This window comes from Chlorocebus sabaeus, unplaced genomic scaffold (genome assembly GCF_047675955.1).
Source record: "Chlorocebus sabaeus isolate Y175 unplaced genomic scaffold, mChlSab1.0.hap1 unalloc_scaffold_236, whole genome shotgun sequence".
In the NCBI taxonomy this organism is placed as follows: Eukaryota; Metazoa; Chordata; class Mammalia; order Primates; family Cercopithecidae; genus Chlorocebus; species Chlorocebus sabaeus.
Window position 1 is genome coordinate 453,991 of NW_027327522.1, and position 26,196 is coordinate 480,186.

At 41.6% G+C, this 26,196-nt stretch overlaps 1 protein-coding gene and 1 long non-coding RNA gene across 7 annotated transcripts in view; one reads left to right on the forward strand and one right to left on the reverse strand.

The window, feature by feature from the left end:
* The window catches only part of LOC140711162 (uncharacterized), a 62,219-nt gene extending 36,100 nt beyond the window's left edge, over positions 1 to 26,119 (reverse strand). For 2 of the 6 annotated variants that reach the window (XR_012092307.1, XR_012092308.1), the window contains exons 1-4: positions 21,610 to 26,118; positions 7,846 to 7,944; positions 7,626 to 7,691; positions 1,639 to 1,871 (exon numbers count right to left, since the gene is read on the reverse strand). This is a non-coding gene — a long non-coding RNA (uncharacterized lncRNA). Of the gene's footprint in view, positions 1 to 1,638; positions 1,872 to 7,625; positions 7,692 to 7,845; positions 7,945 to 21,609 lie in introns of all 6 variants that reach the window. The other 4 variants (XR_012092305.1, XR_012092303.1, XR_012092306.1 and 1 more) reach the window with 4 other exon arrangements.
* On the forward strand, positions 1,769 to 5,105 carry LOC140711161 (ubiquitin carboxyl-terminal hydrolase 17-like). Its single transcript, XM_073014066.1, has one exon. The coding sequence runs from the start codon at positions 3,408 to 3,410 to the stop codon at positions 5,091 to 5,093; it is 1,686 nt and encodes a 561-aa protein (XP_072870167.1). The 5' UTR covers positions 1,769 to 3,407; the 3' UTR covers positions 5,094 to 5,105.
* Positions 26,120 to 26,196: the final 77 nt, after the last annotated feature.

Consider the following 26,196-nt stretch of genomic DNA (forward strand, 5'->3'; position numbering starts at 1 on the left):
AGCTTAGATATCTTCCTGTTTGTCAAGTTTTTCTGATTTTGACTTTTCAAAATATGCTGTCATATACAAGAAACGCTTGGATATAAAATTCCATGAATATTTCTCTTTTCTTGCACTCATCACTTCGGTGGATGTCATCAATTAATCTCTGGGTTATAGCATGTTTTCTTGAAAGTGTTCTGTAGTCTATTTTGGGCATTGAGAATTTCATCAAACTTAAGTGAATATTTCTGCAAATTGAAGGCATAGTCCTTTTTGATTCTTTATTATTTGCATATATTGCTTCCACAAGACCATTTCATGCAAAGACTTGTCTTGTCCTCACAGCCAGATCATTACAACGTGATATAGAATCAATTGGTCAAAAATGGTAAGGTTATCTCTGGAATGTCAATTTGACTCCATTGATCTCTCCATGTTAATTAAGACACAATATGCTGTGTTAATTACATAACATCGCTACACATTCTCAAATCAGAAAATGTAGTTCCAACTTCTTGTCGTTCAATCGTGGAAAGAATGATCTTATCTCCCAGATGCACATGCTTGGAAGTACTTCTCAACACACACACACACACAGTCACATCCAGACACAAAGATACAAATACACACACAGACACAAACTGTTTAATATGTACACAATTGTTAACTGGCATTGTTTTACATGAAATAAGGCAAATGTGTAGCCACTGTCCTAACCCAGTTCCACTCCTATCATATTTGCCCATAACACTGATTAGTAAATCTGATTCAACTGTTCCATAATCACAATTTAAGTTGTGTCCATTAAATTCCCAGAGGAATGCAAAAGGATACAACCTAAGACACAAAACTTAATTGACTGCTGATATTTCATTGGTAAATTGGGTAATTGATGGGTAAATGTAGTGGAACCAGTGGGTGGGCATTAGTTATATAAGCGGTGAAGCAGCAAGATACTTCATTATTAAAAGGTGTTTGAAAGAAATTGAAACACAGGAGTGTGTGTATTCAGTTGAACTAAAATTAGAAAACCCAGAAATAAATCTCACTTGGGGTGTAAAAAAATGGCATTAGGGGAGATTCTGGGTCAATCGTCCAACTGTGCAAACTGGATCTTGGAAGCAGGATCCCTTTCCTGCAGTGAGACTTGTTTATTGGTGGTGGTGTTTCAGTGGAAACGATTTTGGAGAATGGCCCCTTCCTTTTGTGTATCTGCTGATTAGATTTCATGGCTGATTAGATTTCATGGGAAATCAGGGGTTTTAAACTCTATTTAAATGTTAACATAATTCATTCAAATGACAAAAAATCAACAGGTTCTTTGATGTGGAATCATCACAGATCCATTTCTTCTTAGGTACAGTTATTAAAGTTGACCTACCAGAGTGAAACAATTATGGAGAATGGCCCCTTCCTTTAGTGTATTTGCTGATTAGATTTAATGGCACATTTATCATTAGGTATAGTGATCAAAGTTGACATACCCAAGAGCAGAGATGTCCAGGACAGAACTCAGGACTCTGTAGAATCACAGAATATTGGATGCAACACTGTTCAAGCACATAAATATGCTCATTCAGAGGGTTTCAGTGTGACGTGTGTGTGAATTGCAGTGTAATGAGCATGACACGCAGACAGGTTATCAAGTGGACTCACCTCAAAATCAGTTATGGGCATTACAGAACACTGATGCCAAGTTCCCGGATCCAGAGGAAAGAAACTCCAGCATCCTGTGTAAAGCCATGGCATCTGGATTTCTCATGCTTCTGCGGATCATGCTCCTGAAAATAGTGACTCCTTCCTCCTTGTGGAGCATCTTTCTCAGCAGCGCTCATTTCTTCTTCCAGGACTCTGTCCAACAGAAAGGGGAAGCCTTCTGATAGAGCACACTTGACCCATGAAAAGAAAAGGGAAAGAAAGGAGACCAAAGGTCACACTCTCCTCATTCCACCATCCTCCCTAAAATCATCCTGATTTCATGGGCCCTGAGACCGGGGATGCTTCTGTACACCTCGAGGCCTTGGCACCTGGCCTAAATTCTATTCTCTTTCTCATTATCTGAAAAATTTTAAGAAAATCCCTAGAGCCAGGATCTTTATTCCTAGTAAGCCAAAAGTCCCAAAGAAACACCCAAATTCTGTCCCTCTTAGTTTGGGAAACAAGTCTACCTTCATCAGCATGACATTTTCCACCAAATGTGGTAACTGCAAGTCCACCACACAATGCTTAACTGGAATTGGAAGCAACATCTCAGACGATGAAAAATACATGCAACAATCCCTAAGACAAATGGTTTATTTTTCCCTTTCTTACTAAAACAACCGCCAGTTTTAACAATGGTATGCAAATCTCTTTTAGACGCCCTGCTTTTAAATCTCTATGTTTCCTCCTGAGACAGGGACTCACTCCCATCACCCAGGCATTTACAGTGTTTAATTCTGGTTATATGCTATTCTCAAATTTACAACTATTTATTTCATCTCTCTCAAATGTTGATCCGTTATCACATACGTATTAAAATATTATCTCCCATGCTGTGTGATATGTTGTTTTATATTCATCCTTTCTTAAATGAACCAAAGGTTTTAGTTGGATTAAATTGTGATTAGTCAAGTTTTCTGATTTCATGATTTCTTAAATTGCGGTCATATGACCTCAATCACTGGAAATAGAATGTCATGAGTATTTCTCTTTACTTGCAATCATAAATACGGGGAATGTCATCAATTGGTATGTCGGTGATTGCATGATTTCCTGAAAGTCTTTCACAGTCTAATTTGGACACTGAATATTTCGTCTAAGTTCAGTGCATGTTTCCGACACTTGATGCTTTATGATTTCGGTATATAGCTTCCACAAGAGCATTTCCTGCAAAGACATGTCTTGGTCCCCACTGGTAAGTCATCTCACTCGAACACAGAATCAATAGGCTGAACATGGAAAGGTTATCGCTAGAATACTTATTAGACTGCACGGATTTCTTCTTTGATATTAAGGAAACAAATACACTGTGTTATTAACTGTACTTCATTGATGATTCTCAAGTCAGAAAGTACAGGTCTGACTTCCTGTCCTTCAATGCCTGAAAGGATGATCGTATCTGCCAAGAGCACATAGTTAGAAGCACATCGCAGCTCAAACACAGGGCATGATTCCGCATGCCCACAAGTTCACGCAAGCAAACACATACACACAAACACACACATTGTTTTGTAAGGACAGAATTATTCCCTACCACTGTTTTAAGTAAACTAACGCATTCCCCAGGAGTTTTAAGTGAACTCCCTGGGGAATACAAGGGGACACACCCTATGACTCATTCTTTAACTGAGTGCTGATATTGGATTGGTGGACCGCGTACCTGATGGGTGGGTGGGGTGTTCGCGGTAGGCGGGGGTGAGTTATATAAGGGCTGATGCAGCCAGATGGCGCGTCATTTGAAGACTCTCTCGGAAGAGATAGCGTCTTTCTGCAACGTGTGGTCCCAGCAGAAAAAGCTTGTGATCCTTGCTCCTGGCGACATGGAGGCCGATTCACTCCACTTGGGAGGTGAGTGGCAGTTCAACCGCTTTTCAAAACTCATATCTTCTCAGCCAGATGCAGCTTTTGCTGAAATTCAGCGGACTTCTCTACCTGAGAAGTCACCACTGTCATCTGAGACCCAAGTCAACCTCTGTGATGATTTGGCTCCTGTGGCAAGACAGCCTGCCCCCAGAAAGAAGCTTCCTCTCAGTAGTAGGAGACCTGCTGCGGTGGGGGCTGGGCTCCAGAATATGGGAAATACTTGCTACTTGAATGCTTCCCTGCAGTGCCTGACATACACACCACCCCTTGCCAACTACATGCTGTCGCAGGAGCACTCTCAACTTTGTCAGCGTCACAAGTGCTGCATGCTGTGTACGATGGAAGCTCACATTACACGGGCCCTACACTGTCCTGGCCACGTCATCCAGCCCTCACAGGCATTGGCTGCTGGCTTCCATCGAGGCAAGCAGGAAGATGCCCATGAGTTTCTGATGTTTATTGTGGATGCGATGAAAAAGGCATGCTTTCCCGGGCACAAGCAGGTAGATCATGACTCTGAAGACACCACCCTCATCCACCAGATATTTGGAGGCTGCTGGAGATCTCAAATCAAGTGTCTCCACTGCCAGGGCGTTTCGGACACCTTTGACCCTTACCTGGACATCGCCCTGGATATCCAGGCAGCTCAGAGTGTGAAGCAAGCTTTGGAACAGGTGGTGAAGCCCGAAGAACTCAATGGAGAGAATGCCTATCATTGTGGTCTTTGTCTCCAGAAGGCACCTGCCTCCAAGACGTTCACTCTACACACTTCTGCCAAGGTCCTCATCCTTGTATTGAAGAGATTCTCCGATGTCACAGGCAACAAACTTGCCAAGAATGTGCAATACCCTGAGTGCCTTGACATGCAGCCATACATGTCTCAGCAGAACACAGGACCTCTAGTCTATGTCCTCTATGCTGTGCTGGTCCACGCTGGGTGGAGTTGTCACAACGGACATTACCTCTCTTATGTCAAAGCTCCAGGAGGCCAGTGGTATAAAATGGATGACACCAAGGTCACTGCCTGTAGCATCGCTTCTGTCCTGAGTCAACAGGCCTATGTCCTCTTTTACATCCAGAAGAGTGAACTGGAAAGATGCAGTGAGAGTGTGTCAATAGGCAGGGAACCAGGAGCCCCTGGCGCTGAACACAAAGACAGGCGAGCAACGCAAGGAGAGCTCCAGAGAGAACCCTGCCTCCAGGTACCCGACTTGGAGGAGCACTTAGTGGAAAGAGCCACTCAGGAAAGCACCTTAGACCACTGGAAGTTCCTCCAAGAGCAAAACAAAACCAAGCCTGACTTCAACGTCAGAAAAGTCGAATGTACCCTGCCTCCCAACGTGCTTGTGATTCATCCATCAAAATACAAGAGTGGGATGAACAACCATCATCCTGAACAGCAAAGCTCCCTGCTGAACCTCTCTTCAAGGAAACTGACACCTCAGGAGTCCATGAACACTGACACACTCACTTCTCTGCAAGGGAGGACCAGGAGATCCAAAGGGAGGAACAAACACAGCAAGAGGGCTCTGTTTGTGTGCCAGTGATCTCAGGAAAAGTCTCCACCCAAACGCAGGAGTGCATGCGCACACAAACTGACACACACACACATACACGTACACACACACACACCCACGAGGGGGTTCACGCACGCACACACACACACACCATCACATACTCAGTCAATCCGACATAAAGTAATGAGGAGCCCAGGTTTCTATCTACACAAGAGGGACAACTGGATAGTGACGGCTGCGTTTCAGGATGAGCCCAGACATGGGAAACATCGAGTTTTGCCGTCGTGAGTCTTCTGAACCTGTGGGGGGATTGTCTGTGTGTTTGTGTTCATGGAAGATGACATTCAGTGTGAATTTCTGAATAGGACATATTGCGGTGTAGGGTTGCACGTGAAGTTATTGCAGGGGACGGGGTTGACTATTTTCTCTTGGAGTGTGTTTCATTCGTCAGTTCTTGGTGAGCACCAGAAGTTGAAATTTTGCGAACGTGGGACTTCTGTGGATCCTTCTCCCTACCTTGAGTAGTGGAAACTGGAACGCATTTGAAGAGAGGAAGGGTGTTTTTCTTTTGAACCTGCCTCGCCGTTTTTACATTGCTTGTTGAATGGACCTCAGGCGCCCTAGGACTTGTGCCCTTGGTGGAACCCACAGAATGCTGGAAACAGACAGACAGACACACTTGCCTATTGAATGCTGTCCATTTCCAATGAATTGAAGCAGAAAATCATCCCACTGGTACGTGAGTCATTTGGAAGTAAGTCGTATTTATAATAAAGGAAATCAAACACAGGAGCGTGTGTGTATTCAACTAAAATAAAATCAGCAAGCACTGAAATAAATCTCATTTGGTGTGTATCAAAATGGCATTTGGGAGATTCTGGGTCAATCGTCCAGCTGCGAAAGGTGCATCTCTGAAGCACAGTCCCTGACCAGCAATGAGACTTGTTCATCCGAGGTGGTGTTGCAGTGGAAATGATTGTGGGAAATGGCCCCTTCCTTTTGTGTATTCGCTGATTGGATTTCAGGCTCCGTTTCTCGTTCGGTACAGAGATCCAAGTTGACCAACCCGAGAGTAAAGATGTCCAGGGCATAACTCAGGGCTCCGTACAACCACAGAATCTTGGGTGCAACCCTGCTCAAGCACACAAATGTGCGTATTAACAGTGTCTCTGTGTGACGTGTGTGCAAAGTACAGTGTGATGAGCATGACTGGCAGACAGTATGTTACCATCGTATGTCCCCAACCACCGGAAATAGAATGTTATGAGCATTTGTCTCTTCTTGCAATCATAAATTCGGGGAATGTCATCAATCAGCCGGTCGGTGATTGCATGATTACCTGAAAGTCTTTCACCGTCTAAACTGTGCATTGAGTATTTCGTCTAACTTCAGTGCATGTTTCCAACACTCGATGCTTTATGATTTGAGTATCTAGCTCCCACCAGAGCGCTTCCTGCAAAGACTTATCTTGTTCCCCACTGGCAAGTCATTTCACTCGGATATAGAATCAAGAGCCTGAACATGGAAAAAATCAAGAGGCTGGAATGTCTATTGGATTCCCCGGATCCCTACACACACACATGCACACAGGTGTACAGTCATTTCTACACAACATAATGTGGTCCTCAGGTTTTTGTCTATGTGAAAGGGACAACTGGTTAGTGATGGCCGCATTTCAAGATGATCCCATATCTAATATGTTGTTGTGGAGTTGTGAGTATTCTGATCATGTGAAGGGACTGTCTCTGTGCATGTGTTTTCACAGTAGATGACATCCTGTGTAAATATCTGTAGACTACAGAGGTGTAGGTTTTCCCCTCAGGTTACTGGATGAATTTGAATTTATTGTTCTGTCTTGGTTTGTTTTGATTAGTCAATTGGTAGGCGAGAGTCGGTGAAATTTTGCTAAAGTGGTATATAGGTGAATCATTCTCGTGAATGTGAATAATTGAGACTGGGATGCATTTGTAACATTGGAAGGGTGTTCTTACATTTTATTCCAACTTTTTTTGCATTTGTTTTCAACTGATCTCAGGTGCCCTGGGTAGAACCTAGGTAATTCTTGGAACAGACAAACAGATGCTGCTAATTTTATGGTGTGAGTTTAAGTTTAATTTAAAGGGAAAATTTTCTCACCAGTATGTAATTCATTTTCAAATAAGTTATACTTATCAGCAATGGAATAATACACAACACACTGAAGTGTGTGAGTATGAAACTACAGTCAAATTAGAAAGTTCTTAAATAAACTGCATTTCATGAGTAAAGGACGGAATTTTCGGAAATTCGAGATCAACCATCCAGCTGTGAAATCTGTGTCTTTGAAGCAGTATCCCTGTCCTGAGAGTTGTTTCTCTCTGGTGGTATTTCAATGGAAACTAGTTTGGGGAATAGCCCCTTCACGTTTTATATTTGCTTGTTACTTTTCATTGTAAATCTGCGTTTTTAAACTGTATTTAAATGTTAATAGAATCCATCCCAATAAAACATAACCAACAGATCTTCTCATTTCTAATCATCACAGATCAATCTCTTGTTAGTTATGGTGATAAGTTTACTTACCTGAGAGTAAATGACACCTGGGCAGAACACAGGGCTCCATAGAAGTACAGAATCTTGGGTCCAACCCTGTCCAAGCATCAAAATGTGTATATTAACAATGTGTCTGTGTGAATTGTGTGTCAAGTAAACTGAGTTTAGTAAAACTTGCAGTAGATTATTAATTTGGCTCACTTTGTAATCAGCGAATGAGCTTTAAAGAGTATCAATGACCAGTACCTACCCCCTAGAGATAAGAACTTCCAATGTCTTGTGTGAAACCATAGCATCTGGATTGCTCATGATTCTGAAGATAATTCTGTCCCCCATGGTTTCAGAATCACTGCAGGAGGTGGAAACAGATAACACATCAGTCCCTTGCTCTCTCTGCTCTCTTCACTCAGGAAAAGTCTCACTGGGACCAAGGAAAATCCTATGGTTTCCTAGGGAGAAGGATTTTTCTCAGGAGAGAAAATGCTGGCTCCTTCCTCCCTGTTGAGCCTCTTCCTCAGGATTGCCCCTTTGTCTCTCCAGGACTCTGTTCATCAGAACCGAGATGCCCCCTGGTTAAGCACATCTGGCCTATGAACAAAAAAGGGGAAGGAATGGTTCCAAAGACTGTACTATGCTCACTCCACCATCCCCTCTGAAACTATCCTGACTTCATGAGCCCTGGGTCAGAAGCTGTTTCTTTATATCTCTAGGCTTTGCCTCATAGCCTAAATCCTGCCCCATTTCCTACATCTTGTAAATTTTGACAAAACCTGTAGAGTCTAGATCTTTATTCCTGACAGGGCAAAGGGAGACACACCAGAATTCTGTCCCTCTGAGGCTGCAGGACATCTCAGCTTCCATCAACATGAAGTTTTGCATCAAATATAGTTGCTGCAGGTCCACCTCACAATGAGTAATGGAAGTTGAGACAACATCTCAGACCCTGTACAGTTTTTGACCAAGCTCATTTAGTTTGGCAATGCTTTTACTCTAGAAATCAGTTGTGAAAACACTTAGGATTCATGTTATTTAGTCTTTTAATCCGTCTGTTATTATTTTCAATGTATTTACTACACGTTAGCTTAATATTTCTGATAAACTTTGTTGCAAAATTCTCAATATAATAGTGGCAAACCAAATCCAGCAATACATCAAAAATCTTATCCACCAAGATCAAATCGGCCTCATCCCTTGGGTGCAAGGCTGGTTCAACATATGCAAATCAACAAATGTAATTCACCACATAAACAGAACTAAAGACAAAAAACCCATGATTATTTCAGTTGACTCAGAAAAGGTCTTTGATAAAATCCAACATTCCTTTATGCTAAAAACTCTCATGAAACTAGGTATTGATGGAGCATGCCTCAAAATAATAAGCGCCATTTATGACAAACCCACAGTCATTATCATATTGAACAGGCAAAAGCTGGAAGTGTTCCATTTGAAATTTGGCACAAGGCAAGGATGCCCTCTCACCACTCCTATTCAATATAGTGTTGGAAGTTCTGGCCAAGGCAATCAGGCAAGAGAAAGAATAAAGCATATTCAAACAGGAAAAAAGGAAGTTGGACTTTCTTTTCTTGCAGATGGCACGATCCTATATCTATAAAATCTCATCACCTCAGCCCAAAAGATTCTTAAGCTACAAGCAACTTCAGCAAAGTCTCAAGATACAAAATCAGTATGCAAAAATCTCAAGCATTCTTATACGCCAACAATAGACAAGAAGAGAGCCAAATCACAAATGAATTCACATTTACAATTGCTACAAAGAGTATAAAATACCTACCTAGGAATACAACTAGCAAGGCAAGTGAAGGACCTCTTCAAGGAGAACTACAAACCACTACTCAAGGAAATAAGAGAGGACACAAACAGATGGAAAAACATTCCATGCTCATGGGTAAGAAGAATCAATATCATGAAAATGGCCATACTTCCCAAAGTAATTCATAGATTCAGTGCTATTCCCATAAACTACTATGGACATTCTTTACAAAATTAGAAAAAACTACTTCAGAATTCATATGAAATGAAAAAAGAGCCCATATACCCAGGACAATCCTAAGTAAAAATAACAAAGCTGGAGGCATCCTGCTACCTGACTTCAAACCATATTACAAGGCTACAGTAACCCAAACAGCATGGTAGTGGTACAAAACAGACACATAGACCAATGGAATGGAATAGAGATATCAGAAATAAGACTGCACATCTACAACCATTTTATTTTGGATGAAAACAAACAATGGGGAAAGGATTCCCTATTTAATAACAAATGGTGCTGGAAAAACTATCTAGACATATGCAGAAAACTAAAACTGGACCCTTCCATATACCTTATACAAAAATGAACTGAAAATGGATTAAAGATTTAAATGTAAAACCCAAAACTATAAAAATCCAACCCCATATAAAAGTGAGCAAAAACTGGGTGCAGTAGCTCATGCCTGTAATCCCAGAAGTTTGGGAAGGTGAGGTGGGCAGATAACTTGAGGCCAGGAGTTCAAGATCAGCCTGGCCAACCTGGTAAAACTCAGTCTCTACTCAAAATACAATAAATTAGCCAGATGTGGTGGCAGGTGCCTGTAATCCCAACTACTCAGGAGGCTGAGACAGAAGAACCACCTGAATCTGGGAGGTAGAGGTTGCAGTGACCCGAGATTGTGCCACTGAACTCCACCCTGGGTGACACAGCAAGACTCTGTCTTAAAAAGCGAAAATAAAAATATTTTAAAAAGTGGGCAAAGGATATAAACAGACACTTATGCAGCCAACAAACATATGAAAAAAAAAAGCCCAACGTTACTGATCATTAGAGAAATACAAATCAAAACCACAGTGAGATGCCATCTCATGCCAGTCAGAATGGCAATTATTAAAAAGTCAAGAAACAACAGATGCTGGCAAGACTGTGGGGAAACAGGAACACTTTTACACTGTCGGAGCGAATGTAAATTCAAACGCTGTGGAAGACAGTGTGGTGATTTTTCAAAGACCTAGAATCAGAAATACCATTTGATGCAGCAATGCCATTACTGGGTATATACCCAAAGGAATATAAATTCTTGTATTATAAAGATACTTGCATGCATATGTTCATTGCCACACTATTCACAATAGCAAAGACATGGAATCAACCCAAATGCCCATCAGTGACAGACTGGATACAGAAAATGTGATACATATACACCATGGAATACTATGCAGCCATAAAAAGGAATGAGATCATGTCCTTTGCAAGGACATGGATGAAGCTGGAAGCCATGATTCTCAGCAAACTAATGCAGGAACAGAAAACCAAATACACATGTTCTCACTTATAAGTGGCAGATGAACAATGAGAAAACATAGACACAGGGAGGGGAACAACATACACTGGAGCCTGTCTGGGGGTGAGTGAGGAGGGAGTGCGTCAGAATAAATAGCTAATCCATGTGGGGCTGAATACCTAGGTTACGGGTTGATAGGTACAGCAAACCACCATGGCACACACTTACCTATGTAACAAACCTGCACGTCCTGCACATGTATCCTGGAACTTAAAATGAAATAAAATAAAATTTTTAAAAACTTTATTTTTTCTAAGTCGTGTTTGCAATTTTCAATGTGAACTTTCTAGTAAACATTTATCATATACAGAATTATATAGTTGATTTTTGAACAACTATGGGTCTGCCATTCTTTAAAATGCAAATTCTTTATGAGTGTGTGTATATGTACACATATGTGTGTATATATATTTGTGTGTGTATATATATGTGTACGTGCGTGTGTGCGCAGATAGATAGATAGACAGACAGACAGATAGATAGATAGATAGATAGATAATGCTCCTGGTCTTCTGTTTGAGTAGGCTGAGAAGGAGGAGGGGGGGAGTGATTGTTCTTGCAGTCTCAGAGGTAGCTAGGTGGAAGAGAATCTGTACAAATGAACACATGAAGTTCTCATTTGTAAGTGTGATTTAAATAATTGTACACCTGGACATAGAAGCGGAATGATAGACACTAGAGCTCTGGAAGGGTGAGAGGGTGGGAGGGGCTAATAATAAACAATGGTTCAGATATCTGGATTCCTTGATCCCAAATGGTGTACAATTATTTCTCTTTAATTTGTGTCCATTTACCAGCAAGTTTGAGAGGAGTGAACCAAGCTCAGAAAGACATTCAGCTCTAAAATCAGATGTGCATGGCAATGGGCAGAAGTACCCTCTCCCTTTCTCAGAACAAATCCAAGCTTCCTTTATACCCCTTACCTACAGGAAAGTTATGTTCCAAAATGTATTTCTGCTGGAGGCAAAACATTTTATATTTTATGGAAAAAAAAAAACGTGTAACTTGGTAAAACTTAGAAATTAATATTGGAAAAACAGTAGGGCACTCTCGGCCGGGCGCGGTGGCTCAAGCCTGTAATCCCAGCACTTTGGGAGGCCGAGACGGTTGGATCACGAGGTCAGGAGATCGAGACCATCCTGGCTAACACGGTGAAACCCCGTCTCTACTAAAAATACAAAAAACTAGCCGGGCGAGGTGGCGGGCGCCTGTAGTCCCAGCTACTCCGGAGGCTGAGGCAGGAGAATGGCGTAAACCCGGGAGGCGGAGCTTGCAGTGAGCTGAGATCCGGCCACTGCACTCCAGTCCAGGCTACAGAGCAAGACTCCGTCTCAAAAAAAAAAAAGAAAAAGAAACAGTAGGGCACTCTCTTTGGGACTTAAACTTTGAGACACTTCAGCAGCATATACAGCTTGTAATTCGTCCTGAGAAAATCCAGATAGTATAAACTTGAGAATGTTCATGAGGAACGGAAAAGTACACATTTACTCACATATTTTACATTAAAGTTTATCAAGGGTAGAAATGCAAAAATCTGTTTTACTATGAATGTTCATATGAAAGTACATTCACCTGAATTTTCCTGAAATTATTTAAAAATTAATTTGTCATTGGTAACAGAAACTTCCAAACATCTCCATTTTACAAGTGTCATTATCCATATTTTCTCTAAAATATTCAGAAGTAGAAAAAAATATATAGATTAAAATAGCTCATATTTTTCAAATTTAAAATAATTGTTCAGTAACTGGGAAGAAAGGTTTACACAAATTGGAAATTCTGTATGTATATAGAAATTAATAAGATGAGAAAATTATGGCAAATAGTAGGGGGCTTCAATAAGTTCATGCAAAATAACAATTATGAAAAAACTATGCATGAACTTTTAGCTTTTGCATCAAAACACAAATATGCTAGTTTATTTTAACTTTTTTTTATTTTTGAGACAGGGTTTCACTCCTCTCACCGAGGTTGCAGTGCAGTGGAGCAATCTTGGCTCAAAGTAACCTCTGCTTCCCAAGCTGAAGCGATTCTCCTGCCTCAGCCTTCCAAGTAGTTGGGACCTTGTCTGGTTAATTTTTGTATTTTTTGTAGAGGCTAATTTTTGTATTTTCTGTCGAGGCAGGGTTTTGCCATGTTGCCCAACCTCCCAAAGTGCAGGGATTACAGGCGTGAGCCACCATGCCCGGACCTGTTTTAACATATGTGAACAGGATTCAAAACATCAGTCTGAAAAGAGCCACATGAATTCTGCCGAACTTGAATTCTGCCAAACCTGAAATAAGAACAAACATCAAATTTATGGTGAAGCTGGGGTACAAAAAACGGTGAAATAAATTATTCTTTATGAAAAATCTATGGGAAAAATGACCTGAAGGATCAGTCATTTACAAACGGATACCTGATTCTAAGAAGAGGTAAGACAATGTTGAAAATGAAGCCCACAGAGGAGGGGCATCCATTCCAATTTTTGAGAGAAAAAAAAATTGTTTCTATGCCCTAATTGAGGAGAACTGACAATTAACGAGAGATATAGCCAACACCACAGACATCTCAATTGGTTCAGCTTACACAATACTGACTATAACGTGAAAGTTGAGAAACTTTACATTTGATGAGTCCTGAATACCCTTGTGCCTAGATCAGCTATGGACAAAAGCAGAGCTATTAGTGACTATTTTGAACAAGCAGAATCAAGATCCTGAAGCATTATTTTGAAGAATTATAACAGGGAGTGAAATTGACTTTATCAATAGGATCCTGAAGGCAAAGCACAATTAAAACAATGGCTACCAAGAGGTAGAAGTGCTCCAGTCAAAGTAAAAGCAAACTTCTCAAAAGCAAAAGCCATAGAGGTTTTGGGGATGCTCAAGGCATTTTGCTTGTTGACGTTCTGTAGGATCAAAATACCATAATATTTGCTTAGTAGGAGAGTTCTTAGAGAAAATTAGCAAACACTTTTGCAGAAAAGTGCCCTGTAAAGCTTCACTAGAGAGTCCCTCTGCACCACAACAACACTTCTGTTCCTTCCTCTTGACAAACACCAGTAATTTTGAAAGAGTTTTCATGGGAAATTATTAGGCATCAACATTACAGTCCTGATTTGGTTTCTTCTGACCTTATTTTTCCTAATCTTGAAATAACTGTAAAGGGCACCCAATTTTCTTTAGTTAATAGTAGAAGACTGCATTGACATGGTTAAATTCCCATGACCCTCAGTTCTTTAGGAATGGACTGAATGGTTGGGATCATCCCTTAATGCAGTGTCTTGACCTCAGTAGAGATTATATTGAGAAATAAAGTTGATATTTATATTTTTATTTTTAATTCCATTTTTCACTGACATTTTTAAATCCCTTCACAATTCGCGTTTGTCCCAAAGGTATTTAAATTTAGAAATCATATCAAGTGAGGTTGGTGCTACAATGGCCGAATAGGAACAGCTCCAGCCACCAGCTGCCAGCGTGAGCAACACAGAAGATGGGTGATTTCTGCATTTCCAATTGAGGTACCGGGTTCATCTCACTGGGGCATGTTGGACAGTTGGTGCAGGACAGTGGGCGCAGCCCAAAGAGTGAGAGCCGAAGCAGGGCAAGGCATCGCCTCACCTAAGAAGTGCAAGGGGGAAGGGAATTTCTTTTCCTAGTGAAGGGAAACTGTGACACAGAACACTGGAAAATTGGGTCACTCCCACCCAATACTGTGCTTTACCAAGGGTCTTAACAAACAACACACCAGAAGATTATATCCCATGCCTGGCTTGGAGGGTCCCAAGCCCACAGAGCCTCTGTCATTGCTAGCACAGCAGTCTGAGATCTAACTGCAAGGCGGCAGTGAGGCTGGGGGAGGGGTGCCCACCATTGCTGAGGCTTAAGTAGGTAAACAAAGCAGCCAGGAAGCTCGAACTGGGTGGAGCCCACTGCAGCTCAAGGAGGCCTGCCTGCCTCTGTAGACTCCACCTCTGGGGACAGGGCATAGCTAAACAAAAAGCAGCAGAAACCTCTGCAGATGTAAATGTCCCTGTCTGACAGCTTCGAAGAGAGTAGTGATTCTCCCAGCATGGAGGTTGGGATCTGAGAACTGACAGACTACCTGCTCAAGTGGGTCCCTGACCCCCGAGTAGCCTAACTGGAGAGCCTAACTGGGAGGAACCTACCTGGAGCGGACCTCAAGCAAACTCCAACAGACCTGAAGCTGAGGGTCCTGACTGTTAGAAGGAAAACTAACAAACAGAAAGGACACCCACACCAAAACCTCATCCATACATCAACATCATCAAAGACTAAAGGTAGATAAAACCACAAAGAGGGGGAAAAAGCAGTGCAGAAAAGCTCAAAATTCAAAAAATCAGAGCACCTCTCCCCATCCAAAGGAACGCAGCTCCTCACCAGCAACAGAACAAAGCTGGATGGAGAATGACTTTGACAAGTTGAGAGAGGAAGGCTTCAGTTGATCAAACTTCTCAGAACTAAAGGAGGAACTACGAACCCAGCACAAAGAAACTAAAAACCTTGAAAAAAGATTTGACGAATGGGTAACTAGAATAACCAATGCAGAGAAGTCCATAAACGACCTGATAGAAATGAAAACCATGACACAGGAAGTACATGACAAATGCACAAGCTTCAGCAACCGACTTGATCAACTGGAAGAAAGAGTATCAGAGATTGAAGATCAAATGAATCAAATGAAGCAAGAAGAGAAATTTAGAGAAGAAAGAGTAAAAAGAAATGAACAAAGCCTTCAAGAAATATGGGATTATGTGAAAAGACCAAATCTACATCTGATTGGTGTACCTGAAAGTGATGGGGAGAATGGAACCAAGTTGGAAGATACTCTGCAGGATATCATCCAGGAGAACTTCCCTAACCCAGCAAGGCAGGCCAACATTCAAATTCGGGAAATACAGAGGATGCCACAAAGATACTCCTCAAGAAAAGCAACTCCAAAACACATAATTGTCAGATTCACCAAAGATGAAAAGAAGGAAAAAATGTTAAGGGCAGCCAGAGAGAAAGGTTACATTACCCACAAAGGGAAGCCCATCAGACTAACAGCAGATATCTTGGCAGAAACTCTACAAGCCAGAAGAGAGTGGGGGCTGATTGTCAACATTCTTAAAGAATTTTCAAACCAGAATTTCATATCCAGTCAACTAAGTTTCATAAGTGAAGGAGAAATAAAATCCTTTACAGATAAGCAAATGCTGAGAGATTCTGACAACACCAGGCCTGCCCTACAAGGGTTCCTGAAGGAAGTACTAAACATGGAAAGGAACAAACAGTACTAGCCATTGCAAAAACATGCCAACATGTAAAGACCATCGATGCTAGGAAGAAACTGCATCAACTAACGAGCAAAATAACCAACTAACATCATAATGACAGGATCAAGTTCACACATAACAATATTAACTTTAAATGTAAATGGGTTAAATGCTCCAATTAAAAGACACAGACTGGCAAGTTGGATAAAGAGTCAAGACCCATCAGTTTGCTGTATTTAGGAGACCCATCTCATGTGCAGAGACACACATAGGCTCAAAATAAAGGGATGGAAGAAGATCTACCAAGCAAATGGAAAACAAAAAAATGGCAGGGGTTACAATCCTAGTCTCTGATAATACAGACATTAAACCACAAAGATCAAAAGAGACAAAGAAGGTCATTACATAATGATAAAAGGATCAATTCAACAAGAAGAGTTAACTATCCAAAATATATATGCACCCAAATACACGAGCATCCAGATTCATAAAACAAGGCCTTAGAGACTTAAAAAGACAGTTAGACTCCCACACAATAATAGTGGGAAAATTTACCACCCCACTGTCAACATTGGACTGATCAACGAGACAGAAAGTTAATAAGGATATCCAGGAATTGAACTCAACTCTGCACCAAGCGGACCTAATAGACTTCTACAGAACTCTCCACCCCAAATCAACAGAATACACATTCTTCTCAGCACCACATTGTACTTATTCCAAAATTGACCACATAGTTCGAAGTAAAGCACCCTTCAGCAAGTGTAAAAGAACTGAAATTATAACAAACTCTCTCTCAGACCACAGTGCAATCAAACAAGAATTCAGGATTAAGAAACTCAATCAAAACCACTCAACTACATGGAAACTGAACAACTTGCTCTTGAATGACTACTGGGTACATAACGAAATGAAGGCAGAAATAAAGATGTTCTTTGAAACCAATGAGAACAAAGATACAACATACCAGAATCTCTGGGACACATTTAAAGCAGTGTGTAGAGGGAAATTTATAGCACTAAATTCTCACAAGAGAAAGCAGGAAAGATCTAAAATTGACACCCTAACATCACAATTAAAAGAACTAGAGAAGCAAGAGCAAACACATTCAAAAGCTAGCAGAAGGCAAGAAATAACTAAGATCAGAGCAGAACTGAAGGAGACAGAGACACAAAAAACCCTTCAAAAAATCAATGAATCCAGAAGCTAGTTTTTTGAAAAGATCAACAAAATTGATAGGCAGCTAGCAAGACTAATAAAGAAGAAAAGAGAGAAGAATCAAATAGATGCAATAAAAAATGATAAAGGGGATATCACCACCGACCCCACAGAAATACAAACTACCATCAGAGAATACTATAAAAACCTCTACGCAAATAAACTAGAAAACCTGGAAGAAATGGATACATTCCTGGACACATACACTCTGCCAAGACTAAACCAGGAAGAAGTTGAATCCCTGAATAGGCCAATAGCAGGCTCTGAAATTGAGGTAATAATTAATAGCCTACTAACCAAAAAAAGTCCAGGACCAGAAAGATTCATAGCTGAATTCTACCAGAGGTACAAAGAGGAGCTGGTACCATTCCTTCTGAAACTATTCCGATCAATAGAAAAAGAGGGAATCCTCTCTAACTCATTTTATGAGGCCAGTATCATCCTGATACCAAAGCCTGGCAGAGACACACCAAAGCAAGAGAATTTTAGACCAATATGCCTGATGAACATTGACACAAAAATCCTCAATAAAATACTGGCTAACGGAATCCAGCAGCACATCAAAAAGCTTATCCACCATGATCAAGTGCGCTTCATCCCTGGGATGCAAGGCTGGTACAACATACTCGAATCAATAAACGTAATCCAACATATAAACAGAACCAAAGACAAAAACCACATGATTATCTCAATAGATGCAGAAAAGGCCTTTGACAAAATTCAACAACCCTTCATGCTAAAAACTCTCAATAAATTCAGTATTGATGGAACGTATCTCAAAATAATAAGACCTATTCATGACAAACCCACAGCCAGTATCATACTGACTGGGCAAAAACTGGAAGCATTCCCCTTAAAAACTGGCACAAGACAGGGATGCCCTCTCTCACCACTCCTATTCAACATAGTGTTGGAAGTTCTGGCCATGGCAATCAGGCAAAAGAAAGAAATAAAGTGTATTTGATTAGGAAACGAAGAAGTCAAACTGTCCCTGTTTGCAGATAACATGCTTGTCTATTTAGAAAACCCCATCGTCTCAGCCCAAAATCTCCTCAAACTGATAAGCAACTTTAGCAAAGTCTCAGGATACAAAATTAATGTGCAAAAATCGCAAGCATTCTTATACACCAATAACAGACAAGCAGAGAGCCAAATCATGAATGAACTCCCATTCACAATTGCTTCAAAGAGAATAAAATACCCAGGAATCCAACTTACAACAGATGTGAAGGACCTCTTCAAGGAGAACTACAAACCACTGCTCAATGAAATAAAGGAGGACACAAATAAATGGAAGAACATTCCATGCTCATGAACAGGAAGAATCAATATTGTGAAAATGGCCATACTGCCCAAGGTAATTTATAGATTCAATGCCATCCCCATTAACCTACCAATGACTTCCTTTACAGAATTGGAAAAAAACTACTTTAAAGTTCATATGGAACCAAAAAAGAGCCCGCATTGTCAAGACAATCCTAAGTCAAAAGAACGAAGCTGGGGGCATCACACTACATGACTTAAAACTATACAGCAAGGCTACAGTAACCAAAACAGCATGGTACTGTTATGAAAACAGAGCTATAGACCAATGGAACAGAACAGAGCCCTCAGAAATAATACGACACTTCTAAAACCATCTGATCTTTGACAAACCTGACAAAAATAAGAAATGGGGAAAGTATTCCCTATTTAATAAATGCAGCTGGGAAAACTGGCTAGCCATAAATAAAAAGCTGAAACTGGATCCCTACCTTACTCCTTACACAAAAATTAATTCAAGAGGGACTAGAGACTTAAATGTTAGACCTAAAACCATAAAAACCCTAGAAGAAAACCTAAGCAATACCATTCAGGACATAGGCATGGGCAAGGACTTCATGTCTACAACACCAAAAGCAATGGCAACAAAAGCCAAAATTGACAAATGGGATCTAATTAAACTAAAGAGCTTCTGCACAGCAAAAGAAACTACCATCAGAGTGAACAGGCAACCTACAGAATGGGAGAAAATTGTGGCAATCTACTCGTCTGACAAAGGGCTAATATCCAGAACCTACAAAGAACTCAAACAAAATTTACAAGAAAAAAACAAACAACCCCATCCAAAAGTGGGCAAAGGATAAGAACGGACACTTCTCAAAAGAAGACATTTATGCAGCCAACAGACACATGAAAAAATGCTCATCATCACTAGCCATCAGAGAAATGCAAATCAAAACCACAATAAGATACCACCTCACACCAGTTAGAATGGCAATCATTAAAAAGTCAGGAAACAACAGGTGCTGGAGAGGATGTGGAGAAATAGGAACACTTTTACACTGTTGGTGGGACTGCAAACTAATTCAACCACTGTGGAAGACAGTGTGGCGATTCCTCAAGGATGTAGAACTTGAAATACCATTTGACCCAGCCATCCTATTACTGGGTATATCCCCAAAGGATTATAAATCATGCTGCTATAAAGACACATGCTCATGTATGTTTACTGCAGCACTATTCACAATAGCAAAGACTTGGAACCAACCCAAATGTCCATAATGACAGACTGGATTAAGAAAATGTGGCACATATACACCATGGAGTACTATGCAGCCATAAAAAAGGATGAGTTTGAGTCCTTTGTAGGGACATGGATGTAGCTGGAAACCATCATTCTCAGCAAACTATCACAAGAACAAAAAACCAAACACCGCATGTTCTCACTCATAGGTGGTAACTGAACAATGAGATCACTTGGACACAGTAAGGGGAACATCACACACTGGGGCCTGATGTAGGGTGGGGGGAGGGGGAAGGTATAGCATTAGGAGGTATACCTAATGTAAATGACAAGCTAATGGGTGCAGCACACCAACATGGCACATGTATACATATGTAACAAACCTACACATTGTGCACATGTGCCCTAGAACACAAAGTATAATAAAAAAAATCATATCAAGTGTGAAATAAAGAAAATTATATATAGAGAGGGAGAACAGAATCTATAAATATGCATATTTGTGTACATACATCCATATACATACATATGTGTGTGCATGCAGTAATTTTATTCTCCTAAAGCAATGCCTCTGCCTTCCACCCTCACTGTACATGTCCTAGTCCTGTGATGTCCCTAGAACTGAGCACTTGATTTCCTTCTCTGCCTCCCACATGAACAGGGAATAGAAATGGAAACTACACTCTGTGGTTACTGTTGTGAAAATACATGTCCCCCACAGGCTAGTTTTGCATCTTACATTCCAGTTCCCATTGTGAAAAAAGCAAGCAACAAACAAAAACTACAAAAGAAAAACTGAAATATTTGAAAGTCTAGAACCACAGAGGTTCCGGATTCACCCACCACCCACAGTGACCTCCGCCGCCCTCCAGACCTGAGGCAGTTGCGCCTGAACAGCCTGCCTCTTCACCATCCATGAAAAGAGGTGACCTTAAACTTCAATAGATTTTACTCTGTTCAAAAGGAACCAGGTCAACATTCAAAGTCAGTGGTCTGGCAACTCTAAACTTTGGCCAGAAAGTATTGGAAACATTTAACGTGCAGTGGATGAAGCAGCCTGGCCCCACTGCACACAACACACTCGTGGGGACTCAAAGGAGGATACTCAACATCCGCTGGGTGGAAGTGAGGACAGACCCAGAAACATGGGGGGTAGGGGGGTCAAACCAGGAAGGCTCAGGCCCTGACCTCCTCCTAGGCCCTGCCCCTCCAGAACTTGCAGTTTTTTCTGACCCGGAAGTGGATTTCACTGATGGAAAAGAAGTTCAGTATTTCTGGTCCAGCCCAGTAAGCTGCTCCCGTCGCCCAGCCTTCCACACCCCTGCAGACGTCACAATGCCTACTCCCACTAACCCCACAAGGGAGCCATGCATCTCCTAGAGACGGTCCTTGGCCTGCAACCCCGCGATGGGGTCCAGGGTCTGTGTCCATTTCTGGTTAAAATTGCTCTAAGGCTGGTCACTGTCTTGGCCTTCCCTGCTTCCCCTCTGTTTACTTCTCCCCTCCTCACCCCATATGGAGTTTTTACTCAGGAGATGGATTATCTCCCCTCTTGGAACATCAAGGACACCACCAGGACACCGCACTGTCTCCTTGACCCTGGGATTCTGCAGACCTCAGTCTTCCTCTGAGGTCCCCTCACTCCCCACCTCATTTTTTCCATCCTTCTGGGGCCTGGGTCTGCTATACCTCAGGCTTTCTCTTCAGTCACAGACAGAAGGAGCCCCCTTCATCCTTGGGTTCTGGCCACAGTTCACCTGCTGCAGGACACTCAGTGGCTTTCAGTAGTTCATCCAGACATCCAGATGGAAGTGGGATTTCCTGGAAGAAAAGCAGGACCCCAGAATTACACTGAATTCTAACACAAGAGCCCAGAGTCCCCTTCTGCATGGGACATTAAGCTGCAAACACTACATAGGCACTTAATGCTCAGCTGCCCTTTTAACATCTGGTCCAGTTGTATCCCTCCTCCTTGGAATATCTCAGAAAATATATCTCCACCTAGAGTTGTTTAAACGCATCATCCTATGTGATTCCAGACCATCGGGGGTACAATGGGTCCTCACCAGAACTTCCACTCTGCTTGGAAGACTTAGAAAATTCTGAGGCTGCTCAGAGGGTCAGATTCCCATTTCTGTGTTCCAGAAAAACTTCAGTCTTCCCCGGACAAGTGAGGAAACAGAAAATGTCTAGTCTCTGGCACATCTTTTGCAAGCAATGGCGGCTCCCAGGAACCAAAACTATCAATGAATATATTTTTGAGACTCTGGTCAAAAGAAGAGTCATTCTGCAATTTCAGGTAGGATGGAGTGGTTCTGTGGCTCCTGAGGTGATTTTGAAAAGATCTGGACCCTCACAAGAACCACGGATGACATTTCTGGCATTTCCAGACCAGGAGGAGTGACTGATGGGCCTCCAGTGTTACTAGGAAAACGTTTTGTTGGACAGCTTTGCTTTGGCTTTCAGGCCTTCACATAGGTTGCTTAGATCATGGAAGTGCTTCTGCATTTCTGCATAGGCTCAGGATGCCTTCTCAAGTCGTCCCTGCAATTATGAGACAGTTTCTGTCTCCAGAGGTCACTTAGAATAACACAAGAGGCTTCACCTTCAAAGGGACACCAGACAATATAGCCACAGTTCAGCCAAGATTATCTGTGTTTACATACCTGTAAAGTAACACTCCTAGTTACCTCCATTAACATGGACATCTTTCATGAATAGAGAAACTCTAGTGATTGTTATATAACAGCTGCCACAAAAATTAACCAATAAAAATAAATGATAAATGAAAAATATTTAACAATTATGATAGTGAACGCAATGACCTAAATAGTAAGAATTTGAATACTGGTGACAATATGAACATAAGGATACAAAAATCAATGTGGAGATTCTCCTAAATATATGAAAAGTTCACAAATTGGGTCCTCCTTGTGTAATTTGGAGTCAGAGTCAAAGAATTTCACTATGAAATGTGTTCCATGATGGCAAACATGAGAAACAGGTGAAAGGAAAGCAAGCCACAGGAGAGCATGGGCTAATAGGACCACTTGTGTGCAAACCTCTCTAGTCAAGGACTACCAGCCAGAGGTGAAGAGAGTTTGGCTTGTGTCTTGCCTACCACTGGGCACACAAAAGCTTTCAGTAGTGCAACCAGATGGCTGGTTTGGCCTGGCTCCCTGCAAAGAAGACATGTATCTCATCCCCACCAGCCCATCAGTCCTGGAACTCAGAATCCTACATGCATTAAACATGAAGCTCCACCTCCATAGCTGACTTCACCTCCTTACTGTCCCTCTGTCATCTGGTGTTTCAGGTGCTCTCCAGATCTGGACTTCTTGGCTCCCCTACCTTTATCAAGTGAAGTCAGGATGTATCATTCTCAGAGTTCTCCTGCCAGTCCAAGGTGAAATTCACCAATACAGGCATACCCTGGATGGACTTTCTTGGAATATTTAGAAAACAATGAGTTTGCTCAGGGGTGGTGTGAGCTCTAGGAGTAGAGTTACGGTTTCCCATGGAAACCTGAGAGGACTTAGAATAGTCCCAGAGGCCTAAGCAGTCCAATCTGTCCTGGAAACATCAGGAATGATATACTTGGTCTTTCTGAGGCTCCAAATTTTTCTAAATAAACTCAGAGGTTACAGAACCATTTTTCTCTCAGGAACTGAAGTGGAGTTATTTGCCTTCTACCAGCATCTCACTTTTTTTATTTTCTAAGTTAGCTTTTGAGCCCAGAAGTAGATATTCCTTGTATTTGATTTACACAGGGAGCTTCCTAGAATGCCCATGCGTCTGGATACTTTCTGCATTCACTCAGGTATTCACAAAATGCTGCAGTTCTGCTGAAAATCTATGAGATGACCATTTCATCACCCGAGCAACTTTAGAATGTGTCTTCTATGGAAGCTCTGGAGCCTCCCTTCTGGTATTTCATCCATTGCTGGTACTGACTACCCAGGGTGAAACCCTCCATCAGACATTGTCAGCAATTCCAGTATGGAGATGGCACTTACGTGATGGGGCTCAAGAATCAGATAGTAGAAGACCAGACAGGAGGTGAAGTCTCAGTAGGCTTGGGGGCTTAATGTTCGATGCACACCAGACTTCTGAGACTCAGGAAGCGAGTGTGGATCTGTCTGCCCAGTGCTTCTCATCTACAGCCTGGACCAGTCATTTCTTGGGGTGAACTACTGAAAGTTTTTGTATGACCTGTGTCAGGCCGGACTCTGGCCAGACCCTTTTCCATAGTCCATTGGTAATGTATTTCCACGCGGCACAGGCATCTCCACTTTTGTCCAAGTCCTCATGTGGCTCAGAATTATTCTCCCTACTGCCACTCTTCTTTGCCATCACAGAAGATATTCCAAGATGCAGCTCCAAGCCTCTCTCTGTAATCAACAGCATGAGGGCTCATATGGGAACGATGTCACAGGCTTACAGGAATATGCTCTTAAATACCAGCTTTTTAATTATTCTCTTCATTAAAATGACATTTATATCACACCATTATGATTGCTATTAATGTTATTATTATGTGGGTACAGTTCTTTATCATGGATATATTTGTGGTAGTTATTATGCAATGTTGAATAATTTTTTTTTTATGTTCTGAAGACTGTTGAATTTGCTGAAGATGATTAAAAGACAACCTTAAAACATACATACCACAGCAACCCAAAGACTCCTACTGTATCACCTGGTGTCCTGTAGAATGGGCTTCGTGAGTTATTCTTTTATTTTTTGGGCAAGTACCTATTCATATCAGCATAGGAGATGGATGAAGTGCACCCTGGTCTTGCCATGGGTTCAGAAAGAATTCATACATATGCTTTATGTGCTAGCAACTCTATGTGTAGGCCTGTGAGCCCTAGAATGCACTTTCTTTCACCAACTAGTCCACCTAAAAGTTTTCTAAGTCAAATTCCCCCTCCATCCTTGGATAGGTCATGAATAGTTTTCTGTTACCCACCTAAGATGAAGGGATACTGCTAAATCAGGTTTGTGGCCAAGAAACTTTTACCTGGAGTGGCAGGAGAGGGACTACCTGTTCACCAGAGTCTCTGCAACATTTTCTTTTTCTTCTTCTTCTTCTTCTTCTTTTTTTTTTTTTTTTTTTTTTTTTGTGATACAGTCTCTCACTGTCGCCCAGGCTGGAGTCCAGTGGCACAATCTTGGCTCATTGCAACCTCCGACTCCCAGGTTCAAGCGATTCTCCCGCCTCAGCCTCCTGAGCAGCTGGGTTACAGGTGCATGCCACCACGCCCCCCTAATTTTTGTATTTTTAGTAGAGATGGGGTTTCTGGCTGGTCTCAAACTCCTGACCTCGAGATCTGCCTGCCTCAGCCTCCCAAAGTGCTGGTATTACAGGCATGAGCCACCGCACCCAGCCTCTGCAACATTTTCTAAGTCAGAACAGTAGTTTTTTGAACCACCTTTTCAGTCAAAGAACTCATGAAAAAGTCCTCCAAGAACTTGTGACCTTCTGGAAATTGTCAAAATCTCTACAGGTGTCCAGAGTCATCCAGAGCTGTATTGCAAACCATTGACTGGGTTCCACCATTAGTAAAGCAAATGCGAAATATGCCATGCCCACCAAAAAGAATCCAGAAACCATGGTATTTAGCTCTTTCCATCTTTCTTGCCTCCTGCAGGTGGGTGAGTACTGAGTATGATGCCCTCCTACAGCCTCTGGAGGACATGCCAGTGCCTAGAGGTACCAGTAGAGAGGGGCCATGAAAGAGCAGATGACAGTCAGGTGGCTGGGAATGACATTATCCTGGGGTTTATTGCTTGTCATGAACTCTGCCACTGGGCAACATGTACTGGTCTGGACACGTAACTTCTCTGGATCCCTGTCCCATCAGCCAGCTATCTTATCTCCTGAAAGCTGGTAGGTGTTGGTCAGCATGGTGTTACAGGACCAGGGTTATATTTACATTCCCTCTTAGGCTGAAACACCAGAAGTTAACACAGGAGTCCCCAGGTGTGTACATGCCAACCTCCAGATAGTTTTTCTTCTCGTTCTAGATGTTCATCCTTGCTTTCTGGGACTTGAAATAACCCTACACCACCAAATATTTATGCCTATTATACACTTAGGGAAAACTTGTATGTCCCAAGTCCATAGGGTTAGTATTATTATCAGTATTATAACCACTAGTACTAGTATCATGATGATCATCATTCCTGTTAATATTCATCAATATTTTTATTACTACCATTGTTAATATGAATTTTTCACTATTGTACAGCAAGGAATATAGTTTATCCATT